This window comes from Macaca mulatta, chromosome 5 (assembly GCF_049350105.2).
Source record: "Macaca mulatta isolate MMU2019108-1 chromosome 5, T2T-MMU8v2.0, whole genome shotgun sequence".
NCBI lineage: Eukaryota > Metazoa > Chordata > Mammalia > Primates > Cercopithecidae > Macaca > Macaca mulatta.
This window is the reverse complement of record NC_133410.1, coordinates 2,215,130-2,229,020: the sequence shown is the minus strand read 5'-3', so window position 1 is coordinate 2,229,020 and position 13,891 is coordinate 2,215,130. Positions and strand designations below refer to the sequence as shown.

The window sequence follows — 13,891 nt, the reverse complement described above, 5'->3', positions numbered from 1 at the left end:
TGAGACCAGGAGTTCAAGACCAGTGGGGAACAAGCAAGACCCTACCACTAAAAAAAGAAAAATAAGAAAAAAAAATGATAGGAGAGCTGGGTGCAGTGGCTCACGCCTGTAATCCTAGCACTTTGGGAGGCCAAGGCAGGCTGATCACAAGGTCAGGAGTTTGAGACCAGCCTGGCCAACATAATAAAACCCCGTCTCTACTAAAAATACAAAAATTAGCTGGGCATGGTGGCAGGTGCCTGTAATCCCAGCTACTCAGGATGCTGAGGCAGGAGAATCACTTGAACCCAAGAGACGGAGGTTGCAGTGAGTCGAGATCATGCCACTGCCCTCCAGCCTGGGTGACAGAGTAAGACTCTGTCTCAAAAAAAAAATAAAAAATGGTAGGAGAGCCTTGTGATGACTCTATTTACCCTCCTCCCACCCCCCAATCTTGAAGGCAGCAGTATATTCTGAGCATGGGACCTGGTCTCTGCTTCTGGAGGCAGAGCACACCTTACTCGAAAAGAAGTGGGTATTCTCACCAGTCTGGTGGTTGCCTGAAGGGCTGACACAGGCACTTGTCATTGTTTCACCTAACTCAGAACCCACTTGCTGCAGAAGAGTGGCAGACATTGCTTGGAAACATTGTAAGGCAAGTAACTTGCAGCTTCCTGGAGCTAAAAAGTATAGTTGAGGCAACAATGAAGCACTGAAAGCTCTGGAAGAAAAACTGAGGAGAGAGATGCTTTTGGAAATTAGAGCATTCAAAAGTACCTGTGGATACCAGGAAATGTAGAAAGCCCCATACATGCGCAGGGAGCTTGCATGCTCAGAAAAGAGCTAAGAAGACCTGAGTTTCACCTGGGGCTGGTCTCTATGCTCAGTGCAAGTAGGAAGTGAAGGCTAAGGTAGAGCTGTGAACAACCTGGCTAAGCAATGAAGGAGGCCCCAGCACAAAGTCATTCACAAAACAGATTGGGAGAAGTTTCTGTTACTTTTTCTGTCTCTCTCTGTCTCTGTTTCTCTCTCTCTCTCTCTCTCTCTCTCTCTCTCTCTCTCTCTCTCTCGGCTTCTGAATCTGAGATGCCCACTCCATCAGGGAGGCCTGGTGTAGATGATAAGGATGTTTACAAAAGCAGCAGACAGGAGGCGCGGCACCCAGGGCACCTGGCAGGCTGCCTATCCTTTGGGGATGCTCTCAGAGGAGGAGGGACTCTTGGTGGTGCTGGGAGTGCCCTGGAGCTCCTGTGCTACTCAGATGTCTCAGCTTTAATCTCTGGAGATTGCTGTGGTTCAGATGCGGGTCAAATGCTGGGTTGATCCTTATTCTATCTGAATGCTGTAGCCCCAGGGTGGGGCTCACCCCCATGGCCTCTATCTGTGGGAGGCCAGGACAGAGTTGCTCATCCAGTCAAGCAGTGGGACTAGATAGGCCTAGAAACCAGCTCCCCCACTGCAGCAGACACAGACGTGGCCCAGGTCCAGGCACCCCAACATGGGGAATGGGCTTTCCTGAAGTTGGGTGGGCATGCCTTTGGTGAAAGCAGTTTTGGGTTTTGATTTGTGGACACCTGGGAATGTGGGGTAGTGCTTGGCTGGCAGCAGCTGCTGCAGTGTTGCTAAAGGCATCTGCCTGGGGCCCTTGCCAAGCTGACACCACAGGTATGGAATGTCTCCCGTGCCGGTGTGCCAGCCACCGTGAAACTGTGAAGAATTTCCAGAGGAAGCGCAGTGGTGGGGCGTGTGGTTAGATTGTCTGCCCTGCACTGACAATGCCTCCTGTGCCTGAACACACATGTTCTCTCCATGCAGGAAGGACGTGCCCATGGAACACGTGACACACGCAGACAGAGAGCAAACCAAGAGGGTGGTATACGCGGTGGTCTATGGAGCAGGTAGGCTGCAGGCTGGGAGCTGGGGTCTCGGGGTCACCTGTAAGCTGGCAGCTGTGTGCCTGTGTTTAAATGTGGCTGTGCCTCAGAAATCATCTGTGAGTCCCTGGGTGGTGTTTATGCTCTGATGACACCTGCAGCCACCAGACACTGGCCAGACCACCCCACGCGTTGACCTGCTCAGAGTCACATCCAGTCTCTCAGGGGGAGGCCACAGAGGTGGGCAGGTCAAGTGTGACCAAGCCATTGGCTCCACCCCTACACCATACTACTGTGCTAGGCACCACTGCTGTGCTTGGAGACCTTCGAGGAGACCCTTGTCCACACACATGCCAAGACGTTATAAAGTTAGACAGCCTCACAGTGTGCAGTGCTTGGACTCATTGCCACATCTCAGCATGCACCCCATCTCCCTAGGGCAGAGCTCACCCAGCTGGGCCACACAGCCAAAGCACCCCACAGAAGGCAGAACCAGGCCTTGGGCTGGGAGCAGGACAGTGGGGATCCAATCTCAGGGGTAGCAGATAGGAGAAAGCAGAGCTAGGCCGGGAAGGACTGGAGGCCAGAGGTTTGGGCTGCCTGGGACCTCTTCTGCAAGCCTCTTCTTCCCCTTCCCTTTTCGCTTCTCTTCCTGCTTCTGCTCCTCTCCCTCCTTCCTCCTACCCCCCAGCCCCAGCGCCCATGTCAAAGCAGGCCTTCTACTCTCTTCCATTCGCCCTTCTTCTACTCTCCCTTGGACTCCCTGACATGGGTTGTCTGCGTTTTTTTAATTCTTTTCTGGCCCTGGGTAATGCTGAATCAGTGTGGCCTAATTTCCCCAGCCCGCCAGCTCCTTCTTAAGCCTGTTCAGACCTCCTTTTCCCTGTGATCAGTTCTTTGAGCAGCAGGGCTTGTGCAAAGACCCTTAAAAGAAGATTCACCATCCTGCCATGGAAACCCTTTGTTTATTCACAGAAAAGCAGCAAAACCAAACAAGCTTCAGTGGAAGAATAACGGGGCAAGCCCATAGTACATCGTCCCTAAGAGCTGCCCTGCAGTCTCCATTGAGACTGTGGTGCTGTTGAACAAGGGTCCAAAGTGCCCCACCTGGCTGACCACAGTCAGTCAGTCAGCCAGGCTGGCTCCAACCTCAGAGCTTTGCACTGCTCTTCCCTCTACCGGAACGCCTGCCCCTACATCACCAGGACCCATCCCTCACTTCTGCAGACCTGCGCTCAACTCTCCCCTGTGCAGCCTTCCTCAACCACAGTATTTGTTACCCATTTCTGGGTAACAAATTGCCAAAAACATAGTAACTTAAGATAATACACACTATCCCACAGTTTCTCTGGGTGTGGGCATGCCATAACTGGGTCCCCTGCAGGGCTGCAGTCAAGGTGTTGGCTGGGGCTGTGGTCGCATCTGTGGCTGGGGAGGGATCCACTTTGTTGGCTTCTGGGTTTTTTTGGTTTTTGTTTTTTTGGGTTTTTTTTGGTTTTTTTTTGGAGACAGTCTTGCTCTGTTCCCCAGGCTGGAATGCAGTGGCACAATCTCGGCTCACTGCAACCTCCAACTCCTGGGCTCAAGCCTCCTGCCTCAGCCTCCTGAGTAGCTGGGATCACAGGCACCTGCCACCACACTCGGCTAATTTTTCGTATTTTTAGGAGAAATGGGCTTTCACCATGTTGGCCAGGCTGGTCTTGAACTCCTGACCTCAAGTGATCTGCTCGCCTTGGCCTCCCAAAGTGCTGGGATTACAGGCGTGAGCCACCGCACCTGGCTGGCCTATTTCTTGCTGGCTGTCAGCCGGAGGTGGTCTCAGCTCCTTGCCACATGGGCCTCACGCCTTGGGCAGAGCCTACATCTTGGCAGCTCTGCTCTTCAAACCAGCGAGGGAGCAAGATACGCCAGCTCTGCACTCACTTGCCTGTTCATGGTCTCATGCACCAGCTCGAACATGGGCACCTCAAAGAAAGGAGCTCATCAGTTTAGCTCACTGCCTGGCACAGAGAAGACACAGGAACAAATTAGTGGACTTGGTGGTCTTATTTCCACTTTTGAAAACATTCTGATTGTGTACATGGTTTTTGGAAAATAGACTAAGAAACTTTGTTTTAAAGAACTAGATTCTGTGAGTGACAGTAATGTGACATTGGATTGATTCTCCTCAAAGTTGCTTGGTCCACTTCCTCCTCTCAGCCTCTTCTGTGCTGTACCCCTGAACCTCCCTGGGGCCTCTGTCTTGTGGGGAAGGCATCACTCTGCCAAATTATATGAGAGTTTGTTGCCTTGCATCCTGCTCCAGCATCTTGTGTTGCAAACATAACATTTGCTTCTGCTCTGCGGGCAAGACATCGCCTCCCCAATCCTGGGCCAGGCAGCCTGGACTTGATCCCCAACCCTGTCACCTCCTGACTGTGTGGCCTTGTACAAGGCCCTCCGCCTCCCTGTGCCATCTCCTCCTGGGAAAATGTTTTCATAGGGTGGACGGGGCCATACCTGGCACAGTCAGCTCTCATCTGTGTCATCTGCCATTATGTCTGACTCCTACTTCACTTCTGTGCCATGTCAATAAATGCCTCCAAGTGACTCAACAGCTTCTGTAGGTCTCCTGTGGCAGCCCCGGCCTTGTCCCCAGCTGGGGCAGCCACCCCAAATCCAGCTAGGAGGGAGGAACACAGAATGAGAGTGCGAGCACCTGCCGTGGGGCAGCTGTGCTCCGGCAGGACGGCTGCCCTGACCTCCTCAGAAAAAGGTGGTCTTCTCTGCCACCCATTTGGCTCCTTCTGGAGTATTCACTTTCTTTTTCTTTTTTTTTTCCTGGAGAGGAAAAGAGCTGCATTTTGTAAATAAGTACTGAGTCATTAACCATAATGTCGAAAAGGGTAATTTGGCTGCTTTTAGCTGTGACAGTGACACGGGTTCCCACCCTGAGCCTCCGGCTCTGCTGCTCCCATTGTTCTGGTCTGGCTTGACAGCTGGAATTACTGTGTATCCACTGCTGTGGGCTTAGGCTGCATCTCTGTTCTCCTTGTGTTTGAAACTTTGTCACATGAGCTGGGACTGAGGAAGCCTGTGAACTTGCCAGGCCTCCCGGGCCGCTGGGTACCCTTTGGAAATTCCATAGAGGAGCTTTGCACCTACCGGCTTGCAGCGGATTGCAGTGACGTGTTTTCATGTAATGTACCTCTGAACGGCCCACAAATGCTGGGGGCGTGGGGCAAGGCACGGTTCCTACACATTCTTGAGAAATCGGCGACATGACTATTGTGAAAACTGTAAAGAAGATAGCAGAGGAAGCGGCAGGACTGTGTGAGAGGCAGGGGAGATGCCCCAGAGGGTGCAAGGTCTGTACGCTCAGCCCCCGCAGACACTGTGGAGGAGCTGGCAGGGAACACACGGAGTAACAGAGCAGCCACTGTCTGGGAGCCTTGACCCCAGAGGCTGGCTCACAGTCTCACTGCTCCTCTATCAGTCAACTGAATTCAAATGTCCATCCCCAGCCTGATGGCCCTGCTCATGGCTGCTGCGGAGCCCAGCAGGAACCTGCCTTCTCCTGGAAGCAGCTCCTAACTCCTCGGATCTTGCTCTGAGCCCCTTTTGCTCCTAGAGTCTAACCCTTGAGTCTTCTCAGATGACTCCATGACTCTGAAGCTTGCCTCCACATCCAGTCATCATGTGACCCACAGGCCTGTGCTGAGGGCATGCCCCCTGGCTCAGTGCCTGCTCCCGAGGGGCTCACACCTGTCAGAGGAGACACAGGAGCAGGCCTGGGCACATAGCGCTGTGCCATCAGTGCATCTGCAGGAGTCCCTGGTACCAAGGGAGCCAGGGGAGGGACCCAGCCCAAGGAGAGTTGGGAGAGTCCAGGAGCTGGCCCAGAGCAGCAACACCTGAGCTGAGTTTTGAAAGTAGCATAGGATTTACTGTCAGGTCTGTCCCAGCTAGACCAGCCCACATTCCCAAAGGCCCACTATGTACAGGCACTTGCTCATCCCTAGATACATAAACAGGAGTGAAAGCCTGTTAGCAATATGTGTGGAGCAGAAGAGCACTTGGAGGAAAGGGAGTGAAGATTGTCCCTGCTAAACGTCAAATTGTAGCACACACACATACATAGACTCACATGTGTACCCACCAGATAGGATTAGCTGTCTGTGGGAAGAGTCAAATTGTGTGTTCATGTAGGATTTCAGAGGTAGGGAGGACTTAGTGCCCCTAGTATGCAGATCTCTCAGGGCCTGTGTGTGAAACAGGATCAACGGAATCACAGTGTGGGAACAAGTTCTATGAAAAGAAGGAGCAGTCCACAGGAAGCGTGAGACAGAGAAGTCCCCACAGAGCCAAAAGCCATCCTGCTTGGGGAAGGGACAGTGACCTTTGAGTGTGACAGCCTCACTGCTAAGGGTGTCCAAGGAGTGAGGAGCAAGGATCCAGGGCCTGGAAGTCCTCCCGGACCCTCAGGCTCCATCTCAGTCTCTCATCCCTGCTGCTTGTGGAGCCACCACACCGTCTGCTCTCTTGTGGATGGACGTTCTTCATGCATGGGGACTGAGGCCACCCGCTGCCCTTCAGAGATCCCGACAGCTCCACAGAAGAAAGGAAAGGGATTCTCCCTTGGCCATAAGTATTTAGAAAGCAAGGCATGACTTCTGGTGATGGCCAAGTCGCTCCGATTGGAGCAGCCCTCCTGCAGGGATCAGCTTTAAACTGTGGAAAATGTATAAAAAGACAACTACCCAGAGGCACTGGGAAGTGACCAGAGCAACAGCAGTTGGAGGTCAGCTGACACCTGGAGGAAAGGAATGGCACTGGTGAATTTCTCATTCTATAGCCCTTACCTGAAGGCAAACCTCAGTTGATGCTGTGGGGACAGAAACTCTGCTAGGAACATACAATCCTACTAGCTTGAAGAACTGGAGGACAGAGTTCTGGACAACCAGAGGATCTGGAAAGTGAAGGGAGAAATTCTAGAAAGAAGAGAGCCAGGAAATGAGGCCAAATTCCAGGTATGAACTCTACTCAGATCCTTGGCTGACTCCTAACTATGCATGAATAGGACAGACTTCAAACAATCCAGAAGCCAAGACAAAAAGGACTGACCTGAGATTTCAGCGTTTTCCCACTGCAGGGAGACAGAGTTTGATTTCAACCAAACTAAGTGCCCCTTTAAAAAAAATTAGTACTCCTGGCCGGGTGCGGTGGCTCAAGCCTGTAATCCCAGCACTTTGGGAGGCCGAGACGGGCAGATCACAAGGTCAGGAGATCGAGACCATCCTGGCTAACACGGTGAAACCCCATCTCTACTAAAAAATACAAAAACTAGCCGGGCGAGGTGGCGGGCGCCTGTAGTCCCAGCTACTCAGGAGGCTGAGGCAGGAGAATGGCCTAAACCTGGGAGGCGGAGCTTGCAGTGAGCTGAGATCCGGCCACTGCACTCCAGCCTGGGCGACAGAGCGAGACTCCGTCTCAAAAAAAAAAAAAAAAAAATTAGTACTCCTGAGTTGGCACAGTATCTAAGCGGAGTGTTTTGGAAGGAGTTAAGGGGCTGTGGTAAACGCCCTCTCCGCCGTCATGGCCCGGCATCGGAATGTTCGAGGCTTTGACTACAATGAAGATTTTGAAGTTGATGATCTCTATGGCCAGTCTGTAGAGGATGATTATTGTATTTCACCATCAACAGCTGCTCAGTTTATTTATTCACAGGGTGACAAACCTTCCATTGAGCCTGTAAAAGAATATGATCATGAAGATCTGAAAGAATCTTCCAATTCTGTTTCGAACCACCAGCTCAGTGGATTTGATCAAGCTCATCTTTATTCATTCCTTGATCAAATGAGAGAAGGTACTTGGAGATGCTGTGCCAGATGAAATATTAATTGAAGCAGTTCTGAAGAACAAGTTTGATGTGCAGAAGCCTTTGTCAGGGGTTCTGGATTAGCATGCAGAATTTGAAGGACGAGAATGAGGGAACAGTATCTACAGGAAAGACAACAAAAGGTAAGGAGTCTTATTTTCTTCTTCTGAAGTTTCAGCTAATAATGTTCAAAGCTCTTATCCTCAGTCAGCAAATCATTTGGATTATCGTAGCAAACCCTTTGATTTTTCTAGCTCAGTAGGAAAATACGGATTATCTCATAATTCTTCAGTTCCAAGTCACTGTTTACTCCTTAGGAAGAAGAAACTTGACAGACTTAAAAGGGAAAAGAAACTGGAATTATGTAAGTTAACAAAAGAACTTTCACTAACTGACCTAATTCATGATATGTCAAGAGATTCCTGTGACAGTCAGCCATCAGTCAGATTATCATCTACAGTCTGCAAAGTCTACTTTCAAAGAACCTAGATGCTGATCTGTTGAGACTTCATGCATCCGAATGTGTTTCCAAAGATGATTCTGCATTCAAAGAAATGCCGGATTTAAAGGCCATGATGATAAAGAGCACAACACCGAGTAATTCTTTATATATTCAAAATAATTCACTATCTGATTTTCAAAACATTCCAGTACAGGGCAGTTTAGGAAGTTCAAATAATCCTTTGTGCATAACTAGCTCATTGGAAAATATGACTGTTGATAATTTAAATGCTAGTAAAGAAACTGAAGTTGGAAGTGTTTCTTTAGTTGAACAAAGTGCCAAGAATTACATTTTTTAAAATGATAATTTGCAGTTTTCTCAGTGTGAAAAGTCCATTCCTAACTGAACTGTTTCGGGAACACAAAGAAACCAATATAAGCCAGTGCTTTACTTTGTCTGACCTTTGTAACCAGTCATCTGCCAGTTTCACAGATCTAAGTTTGGGATCCTTTCGCCTGTCACAATTAGCAAATCACTGTCAGTCTTCACCCGGAATATCAGAATTAACAGGATCTCTGTTGTCACTGGCATTTCCTAAAGCTTCTCACAAGAGACCTTGAGAATTTGTCACTTTCTGAATTGATTGCAGAAACGATTGATGTATACAACTCTCAGATTAAGAAAGAGTCCTTTGAAGTCAGTTTATCTGAAGAGAGGTCTCCTGGAATAGATTCAAATATTGATCTCAGTGTCCTTATAAAAAACCCAGATTTTGTTTCAAAGCGTATAGTAGACCAATCCATTGCTCCATCGTCACGAACTGAAGTTCTAAGTTCAAAGCTAGGGAAGAATTCCAATTTTGCTAAGGATAATAAGAAAAACAATAAGGCTGTCTGACTAGGAAACCACCTTTTTCTCTGTCTTAGACCAAGGCCCTTGCTGCTAGAAGTTCAGCTTTTCCCTCAACACTGTGTCTTTGTCACCCACTGAAAAGCTGCAAGTGACGCACCCTTGACTTCTGTAAGACTTTTCTTTATGGTAGACAAGTTCAAGATGTAAAGGACAAAGAAATAAGTCCTCTTGTAGTGATAACACCATTGACTTCAAATCAGTATCACCTGATGATATTGTAAAAGCTAATCAAAAAAAGCATTTACTAGAGAATAGCAACAAAAGGAAAACTTGATTGCTGTTGTAGAGCTTTTTATTTTTAATTAAAGTCTTCAGAGAATCACTTTATATGATGGGATTCAAATTGTGATTTTCACCAAAGTTGTTGTAGGTCAGTTGATTAGTTGATACGTATTTTTGCACTGAATTTTTTTTAACTATGTCTTCTTTCGGTGATAACTGACTTTATTTAAGCTGGTAACCTATACTGAGTAAGTATATGTTTACAAAGTGGATATGGAAACTTGTTGTGAAATCAGACCTCAGATATTTTTGTTTGAAGCATTCCACTTCCTATGTTTTTTATGATGAAATTTTTTTTCTATGAAATGTTTTTGTGCTTTGTTCATCAATGAAAATGCCAGGACTTGGAATTATAATCGTTTAGTGTGAAGATTATTCTTATGTGGCACAGCATAGTTGAGACATTATATTTTAAAATATGGTATAATTCCTAGTTTCATTATTTTTGTGTAGATAAATACTAAAATTTTTCTATTAGAAAATCTTAAAATTCCTGACTTTTGAGAGTACTGTGAAGATTGTTGAAATACATTTTTAATGATAATAAAATGAAAATCTTTTAAGGGACCATGTAAATATAGAAGTTGGATTTTTATGTGAATTATTTTTATACATTTTTAAAAACATTTGTCCTAAATATACACTTTAAAATAAATATATAAAAAGTGTAAACAAAAAATTAGCACTCCTTTACCAGACATGGTGGGCATACATCTGTAGTCCCAGCTACTCAGAAGGCTGAGGCAGGAGGATCGCTTGGGCCCAGGAATTGAAGGCTGCAGTGAGCTATGATCATACCATTGCCCTCCAGCCTGGGTAACAGAGCAAGACACTGTCTCAAAAAAAAAAAAAAAAGAAAAAGAAAAACAGAAAAAAAAATAGCACCCCTTAGAAGAACATAATAGGATCCAAAACTCTACATATATCATACATGATATCCAGCATACAACCCCAAATTCCTAAACAGGAGGAAACAGAATAGCTTAACCATACTTAAGAGAAAAGGAAATCATGGAAACAGATCCTAAGATGACCCAGATGTTGGAATTAACAGATGAGGGTTTTAAAGTTGCTATTAATAACTAAGCTCAAGGAAGTAAAAGAAAATATGCTCATAATAAATGAAAAAAGAAAACTTCAAGAAATAAAATTCTAAAATGGAATTTCTAGAACTGCATATCAGAAATAAAATATTCACCAGATGGGCTTAACAGCAGATTGGAGGTGAGAAAAGACTTGTCTAAGAAGATACTCAAAGTCTCATCTGGCCAACCTTGTGTATCCAGCCACCATTGGATTTCTTTCTGAGAGCCAAGGGAATTTTCCATTGCAGCACCATAGCTGAGGCACTAGGTGAGGGTGGTGGTTGGAATTTGACAGAAAGAAAGAGTCATAGATGAATTATTTCAGTAAAGTGTAGCAGAACACATAACTTAGTTGTGAAGATATCACAATAATAGGTTTTAAGCCCTAAAAGAGATATTGGAGATTTTTCATTTCCAGCCAAATGGTGCCAATTCATCAGGCAGTCCTGGGCATAGAAGGACTATGACTTTATCCCTCTCTGCCAGGATAAACTTGGGGAGAACAGGGCACCCCAGACCTTCCCACTCTTGCTGGCAAAGCAGTGGAAGCAAACGCCTGCCCCTTCACTCTCCTAAGACTTGAATATTCTCTCTGTCCAGAGCTGCTGCGCCATTAGCTGGCCAGGGCCAGGAGTGGCCTGGCTGAAAGAAGGGCTGAATCAGAGAGGCCAGTCGATCCCATTCCTCCAGAGGGTTCTTCCCTGGTCTTCACAGACCCCACACCTTCACCCCCTGGGCCATGTTTCTGCACTATCCTGTCCAAAGATCCATGGAGCCCCCTCTAGTACAACCCCAGAGTTTACCTATCACAGAGGACAGCCAAGACCGCTGCTGGTCCCGGGCATGCTCCCCCAGGAAGGCAGGTCTTCAGGCTGCTTGTCTCTCTGGGGTTCCTTCCAAGGACACAGCACTACTCCCCAGGGCCAAGGCTTTCCCTAGGATCCCACTGTCAAGCAAGGGATGATGTCCTCATGGATTCCTCATTCTCTATTTACATTATTATTCTCTTCTGGAGGAAAATGGGAGGGAATGAGTGTATATTGAGTACCAAGTAGGAACCACGCACTGCTTAGAGCTTCCCATGCCTTAGCTCATGGGGCTCCCAGCTGGAGATAAGGGCTCTTGTTCCTAATATACAGTGCAGAAACGAGCTTTAATGTGGGTCAGGCAACATCCCCAGGGCCACACGGAACCTCCTGGTGGGACTGGGCCCAGACCCAGGCTTCTGTGGTCGCTGAACCTGCTCACATGCTTGTGGAACTCAGCCACTGCCCAGCCAAAGTCCTTTTTTTCTTTTCTTTTCTTGTTGATAAATAGAAAGTAGGCCTCACTTTGTTGCCCAGGCTGATCTTGAACTCCTGGCCTAAGTGATCCGTCCGCCTCAACCTCCTAAAGTGCTGGGATTACAGGCATGAGCCACCATGCCTGGCCCCAACCAGAGACATTTCTACCAGCAGTGTCACAAGAACACCTGCATCTTCTAGAACCAAATATTGAACTCCTGAGCACCATTTTCTCATACTTTGACCATGGAACTTCCCCTTCTTCTTTTCCTCTGTGCCCCACTCTAACCTCCGCAGTTCTGGAATTGGGTCTCCCACTGGCTGCACTGGGAGGAGGGACCGTGTCTACTTCATCACCACATTACCTGAAACACCTGGCAGGCGCTGAGTTAGTATCACTGAATAAATACATGTTTCACAGGCCCCAGTCCTGATTGATTGGCACCTAGCACCCAGCTTGTAAAGCCAACACCAACTGCATCCCAACCCATCAGAAAAGACCAGTGCTGTCAACTGGACCTGACTCACTGAGCCCATGCACACGGTCACGGCCGGTGTGAGTGAGGCCTTGACATGCGTCTCTCTGACTGACAGGGAAGGAGAGGCTTGCTGCTTGCCTTGGAGTTCCTGTTCAGGAAGCTGCCCAGTTTTTGGAGAGTTTTTTGCAGAAGTACAAGAAAATCAAGGACTTTGCCCGAGCAGCTATTGCCCAGTGTCACCGGACAGGTGAGTTGGCCACAACCAGAGCTTCCTGCTCCCTGCCCACCCTCTGTGGGAGGATACGGGGACAGCTGGGTGGGTGGTGTGTGGGCGGGCCCTGGGTCCTGAGGTTGGTTTCAGGGCCTGGGTGAATCCTCAGCTCTTGTTGGACAAATAGGGCTGAAGCTTCCACACGAGAAGGGACAGGAGTCTGGGCGGCTTGAAGCAACACAGTGAACATACTTGAGTGACTAGATGGTGGGTGGGCAGATAGGTAAAAACAGATACAAGCCTGCACCTGGAAAGGGAAAACATGGATTCTTGTGAAAAGCACTGGTATATTTACAAATATCACCACAATCAGGTCACAAAGGAAACCCAAATAAATTTCAAAGAATATCAAGTAGAACATATTCTGTGACCACAGTGCAATTAAAAGGTGTTTTCACACATGTATGTCTGAGTATTTGTAGCCATCCTTCCACCTACCTATTTGGAAATTGATTATACTCCTAATAATTTAGGATTAAAAAAAGAAACCCTAAGAAAATGACAAAAAATGTTAGAAATAAATTAAAAGTAAAAGTATCTCATCAGAAACTGGGATGTGGCTAAGCTGACGCCTCACTCAGAAGCAAAGGAATCTTTTAAAGGAGTATTTTTTAAAGAAAGAGAAAGTTGTGGGCATATATGAGTTGTGTTCTACACAAGAAATCTGGAAATGAGCAGCAGAGAAAAAAGGGAAGAAATTAGTGGGAGAGCAGAAATTAATGAAATAAACAGCAAAGACGAGGATGAACGACAGACACAGGAAGAGCACTCACAGCACTCAGCAGTCACTGGGAGTGAGGAAATCAGCCGAGAGTTGGCCTCAGCAGGGCCAGCATCCTGGATGCTGTGACCTGTTGCCTCTGGGTGCTGGCAGTGTCTGTGTGCAGCCTCGTAGACCCTCTCCGTGAGCCTCTCCCAGTGACTCATTGATGACTTTTCACTCTGGGGCCCGTGCCCAAGCCCCATGAGCTCTGGCCAGCCCTGCTACAGGCTCCTCGTTGGTCTGACAGCAGACGGGCAGGTGGGCAGCATCTGTGCCACAGCCCATGCTAGCCTGGAAGGGGGGCCTCTCCAGCACCTGAGACACAAGCTGCTTGCTCCCATGGAGCTTATAGTCCTTGGAGGACACGGTAAACCCACAAGCATCCAGACAAGGACAGGAAGGTGGCATCCAGGTGTGAGAGGAACAGAGCAGTCGCAGAGGCCCCAAGGGAGCTGTGCCAGTCTCCACCTCATGGAACGGGCGACCTGAGTGGAGACAGGAAGGGCCAGGAGGAGTGCCAGCATGGGCAGGTGGGCCAGAGAACAGGTAGGGCTGGGTAAACCCAGACCACGCATGACACTCCATGCAGAAAGAACCTGAGCTTTGTCCTTCAACAATGATTCCAGTCACGATGTGGGAAAGAGATTTGAGGTGCAGTCAAAGC

At 47.9% G+C, this 13,891-nt stretch overlaps 1 protein-coding gene and 1 pseudogene across 3 annotated transcripts in view; both read left to right on the top strand.

Moving 5' to 3' along the window:
* The window catches only part of POLN (DNA polymerase nu), a 170,633-nt gene that overhangs the window by 143,763 nt on the left and 12,979 nt on the right, over window positions 1-13,891 (top strand). For all 3 annotated transcript variants that reach the window (XM_015137860.3, XM_078002889.1, XM_078002888.1), the window contains 2 exons: window positions 1,795-1,877; window positions 12,309-12,440. In XM_015137860.3, the coding sequence (XP_014993346.3) occupies window positions 1,795-1,877; window positions 12,309-12,440 (215 nt within the window). The remainder of the gene's footprint in view (window positions 1-1,794; window positions 1,878-12,308; window positions 12,441-13,891) is intronic.
* LOC106998229 (uncharacterized) lies at window positions 7,404-9,338 on the top strand (annotated as a pseudogene).